Genomic DNA, 4,260 nt, shown 5'->3' with positions numbered 1-4,260 from the left:
AGCCACTGTGTGTCATCTCATTCATCCCTAAGCGCGTTGGATTAATAATCACAGTATGCATGTACTGTACCCTCCCATCTTTGAAGGTTGTGGTCCTCAATACCACCAGTCCGAACGGTTGCCTAACCCCTACGGGCAGTCGGATTCTCTGTTTTTGTCTGAAGAAGAAACGAGCACTCTGTTCATTCCTCAAGAAAGAAATTGTTTTTTTTTTGTAAGATCCAAAGTAAGAAATGAAATGTGCTCCTCCCGATGTGCAAGTGCAGTGGAACAGTCAGATGATGCCACTGGCCTTCTATAGTGCTGTGGGAGATGCACTATGCTCTGTTTTTGTCTGAAGAAGAAGAGAAACGCTCTGTTTTTTTCTATCTGAAGAAAGAATTGGAGTGAAATGCAATGGAACAGTCGTCAGGTGTTGCTACATTTCACGGGTTAATTAAATTCCATTATTTGCACTATACACCCACCGCCATGGCAAACGTCGCAGCCGAGCTTGCTGCGCCGTCGCAATGGCGGCGGCGCTCGACGAAGTACGCACGCGCCTAATTAATCGACCGCGCCACCCTATACAACGCAATGCTCTTACCCTCTGTCACGCACGCCTGCGAGCAACGCCGAGAGCCGAACCCCCTCCCTACCGATTTAGACGACCACCTTGGCCGGCGGCACCACGATGGGGCTCCGCACGACGTGCTCGGGGGAGACCCACTTGAGGTTCCCCTCGGCGCCGGCGACGGCCGGCTGCGTCCCGGCCCACCGCACGGTCACCGTGAAGCTCTGCCTCTCGTTCACCTTGGAGAACCGCAGCATGGGCGGGCGCACCGTGACCGACACCTCCTTCGGCATGTCCACCACCGCCGTGTACACGGAGTTCGCCTTGCCCACGTTCTTCACGGTGCGGCGGACGGTGATCGGCTGCGACAGCAGCTTCACCACCAGCGACGGGTAGTTGAGCTCCGCCTCCGTGATGGGCTTCAGCTTGGCGCAGTCCACGCGGCGGTGCACGATCTCCTTCACGCCGTCGTCGCCGTAGCCCAGCCCGCACAGGTACGGGATGTAGTCGTTGGGCGAGAGGTCGTAGACCAGGCCCGGGTCCACGGCGCGCGACGGGTTCACGTACCCGGCGCCCATGGTGAAGAAGCTCGCCCGGCGGTACTGCTCGTCCTTGACCGGCACGCCGGCCTTGTCCGCGGGGTCCGAGGAGGTCATGAGCGCCGACTTGATCGCCGCCGGGGACCAGCTCGGGTGCAGGCTCTTGATGACGGCGGCGATGCCGCTCAGGTGCGGGGTGGACATGGACGTGCCGGACTCCATGAAGAAGGCCAGGCTCACGTCGTCGACGAACTCCGGGTGCATCTCGCTCGGCGCCCACGCGGCGAGGATGTTCATCCCCGGCCCGCTGATGTCCGGCTTCAGGATGCCCGGGCTGGCCTTGCTCGGCCCGCGGGAGGAGAAGAAGGCCACCGTCGGGGCGGGGGAGATGCCCAGCACCGTGCCCTTGAACGTGATGCTCGCCGTGGGGTTGGGCGTGGACCTGAAGTAGGCGGTGATCTTTGAGCCGGCGGCGTTGCTGACGTGCGACGCCGGCAGCACGTGCGCGTTGGCGAAGGTGGTGTACCCCTCCTCCGGCTTGTTCATCAGGATCATGCCGGCGCCGCTGTACGCCTTCACGGTCTGGCCCTGCTCGACGTGCTCCTTGAAGCCGCGGCTCTCGCAGAGCACCACCTTGCCGCTCACCGAGTCGGGGAGGGAGCTGCAGCCGCGGGCGTCCGGGTCGGCGCTGGCGCCGGGGAACACGAGCGGGAGCGGGCGCCCGGCGGAGTTGTTGTGGGGCTGGAACAGGGACTCGCCGTCGAACTCCTGGCCGTTGCCGAGCTTCACCGTCGTGCGAATCGCCCGGTCCGTGGTGCCTGCCGCGACCGTGAGCATCCACGGCGCGCAGTTGGAGACGCTCCCAGCGGCCGGCCCGGCATTGCCGGCGGCGGCGCTGACGAAGATGCCACGCTCAATGGCCTTGTACGTGGCGACGGCAACGAGGTCGTAGTTGAACTGCGCGCCGTCCGAGACGTCGATGGACATGGAGATGACGTCCACCCCGTCCTTGACGGCGGCGTCAAGCCCGGCAATGACGTCCATGATGGAGCACCGGCTGCGCGAGCACACCTTGTAAATGGCCAGGTGCGCGTGCGGCGCCATCCCGGAGGCCGTGCCGTGCGCATTGCCGCGGACATCAGCGTTCTCCACGAAATTGCCGGCCGCCGTGCTGGCCGTGTGGGTGCCGTGGCCGGCGTCGTCGACGGGCGGCGCCGTGTCGTTCACGGCGGCGCTGCCGAACGCGCGCGCCCCGATGACCTTGTTGTTGCAACCCCCCGCGCCGGCAATCGCCTTGAACTCGCACGCGCCCTTCCACTTCTTGGGCGGCGGCGGCATCCCGGCGTCCCCAAAGGAGGGGTGACTAGGCAGTATCCCGGTGTCGACGAGCCCAATCACCACGCCGCGGCCGAACCCAGAGCGGCTCCAGAAGCCGTCCTTGCCGGTCTGCAGGCCGAGGAAGCCCGGCGAGTGGGTGGTGGCCAGCGGCAGGAAGACCTCCGGGTAGAGCCTGATGCAGCCCGGCCTGCCCCGCAGCGCGTCGGCCTCGGCGTCGCTGAGCCGCGCCGCGAACCCGGTGAGCACGTGGCTGTAGGAGTAGATGATCCTGGGCCCGGCGTCCGCCCCGCCGTCGCCGGCGGAGCTCGGCGCGGCCTCCGGCAGGAAGGAGCGGTGCCAGTCCTCGACCGGGACAGCCGCGCTCCCCTCGTCGTCCCTCGGCTCGAGGTGCACCACGTAGTTCTTCCGCTGCTCCTGCCCATGGCACGCGCCCAGCAGCTGCGCCACGAGGAGGAGGACGGCCACGGCCACGAGGGTCCTCATGGCACGCACGCGAGCCGGGTGGGTGGATGGACGGCGTGCCGAGGTACTCCGGAGGTGGAGCCGATTTTGATTTGGGTGGGCGGCAGCTGGGGGATGGAGAAGGTGGGAGAGTGAAGTGGAGTGGCCGTGGCCGTGTCGTGGCGAGAGCAGCGGGGGTGCCGGGGTTTATGTAGGGTGGGTGTGGGGCGTGGGTGAGTCAGTGATGGGCGGCACCGGACGGCCGGACGCTGGCGGTGAGCTGGAGGGCACAAGGAGCAGCCGTCGGCCTGGTTTTGAATTTCCGCCGGGGCAGGGCGACCGTTGATTTTGAATTTGGGCGGCCGGGCTTCTTCACTCGCGTCACGCCGTCCGCGCTCGCGGCGCGTGTACGAGGCGAGGGTTTGCTTGGGCCGGCGGTGAGGTCATGGGTTTTGTTCGGCCGCGCGTGGGCTGGTTCATTCATTTTGCGTGTGTGATGGAGCCTGCCTGCCTGAGGCGACACTTCACGTAACTGCGGCAGTTAAGGCACCGGGGCCGGGAGAGCGTAGGAGGAGTAACTTTGTTGCCAAAACTCGGCGCACGCCACGGAACCGGCTGACGTGCGACCGACGGATGCATTCATGGTATTTACTCCCGCTCCCGTAGGCGCCATGCGCTAGGCGCTAGCCGTGGTGAAAAATCAAACTCGAAACAGTAAAAGTGCCGCTGAACCCACGAGCCTAGTAGTACGTCCAATGCTGTTATAGCATGAGATTGAATTTCTCTAGCTGCGCACAAGCTTCCCTGGTACTTTTCGCGTGGCTTCTTGCACAAGAACGTGTGGCTTGAGCGCGAACGGGGTTAGGCTAGCTGGCGACAAAAGGTTAGCCCAAAAGGAAAAATGTCAATGGAACGGGAGCGCATGCGGATCGATGGCTGGACGCCGGAGGCCAAGCGATAAGCCTAACATTACCAAGATTTCTTGTTTCTAACTAACGTCAGAACTTTTCTCCCAAAAAAAAAAAAACTAACGTCAGAACTCGTGGCATACATACTCCCAGCATCGCCACGTCGATGGTGCCATTAGCTGGACGCCGGAGGCCGCGCGCTGCACAGGTGTCATCTCGTTTCGTGGCATCATCGGCAGCACACCTGGCATGCTCGTTAATCTTTAGCGCTAAGCATCGCCACGTCGGTCGATCGTGCCCACAGCTGGACGCCGGGCCGGACGGTAGCGGTTCGCGTCGTATTCCCTCCCAGGCAGCGCGTGCGGTCGGGAGGGGCCTCTCGTCGACCCGACCCGACTCGATGGGTGGTCTCCCCGGCCGATTGTAGATGGCGATCGGTGCGGCGCGGGGCCCGGCTGTCGGGGACAGTTTCCGGCTAATG

The 4,260-nt window shown here is 63.8% G+C and overlaps 1 protein-coding gene across 1 annotated transcript; it reads right to left on the bottom strand.

Annotated features, from left to right (window-relative positions):
• Nucleotides 1-413: 413 nt before the first annotated feature.
• Nucleotides 414-2,712, bottom strand: LOC123093805 (subtilisin-like protease 4; the record flags this gene model as incomplete). The annotated part of the gene is given in 1 exon segment (XM_044515859.1): nucleotides 414-2,712. A coding segment is annotated over 1 exon segment (2,070 nt), but the record flags the coding sequence as incomplete, so codon positions are not given.
• Nucleotides 2,713-4,260: the final 1,548 nt, after the last annotated feature.

The sequence above is a fragment of the Triticum aestivum genome, chromosome 4B, assembly GCF_018294505.1.
Source record: "Triticum aestivum cultivar Chinese Spring chromosome 4B, IWGSC CS RefSeq v2.1, whole genome shotgun sequence".
Taxonomy (NCBI): Eukaryota; Viridiplantae; Streptophyta; class Magnoliopsida; order Poales; family Poaceae; genus Triticum; species Triticum aestivum.
Note: the sequence above shows the minus strand (reverse complement) of the source record. Positions and strands in the feature narration are given on the sequence as shown.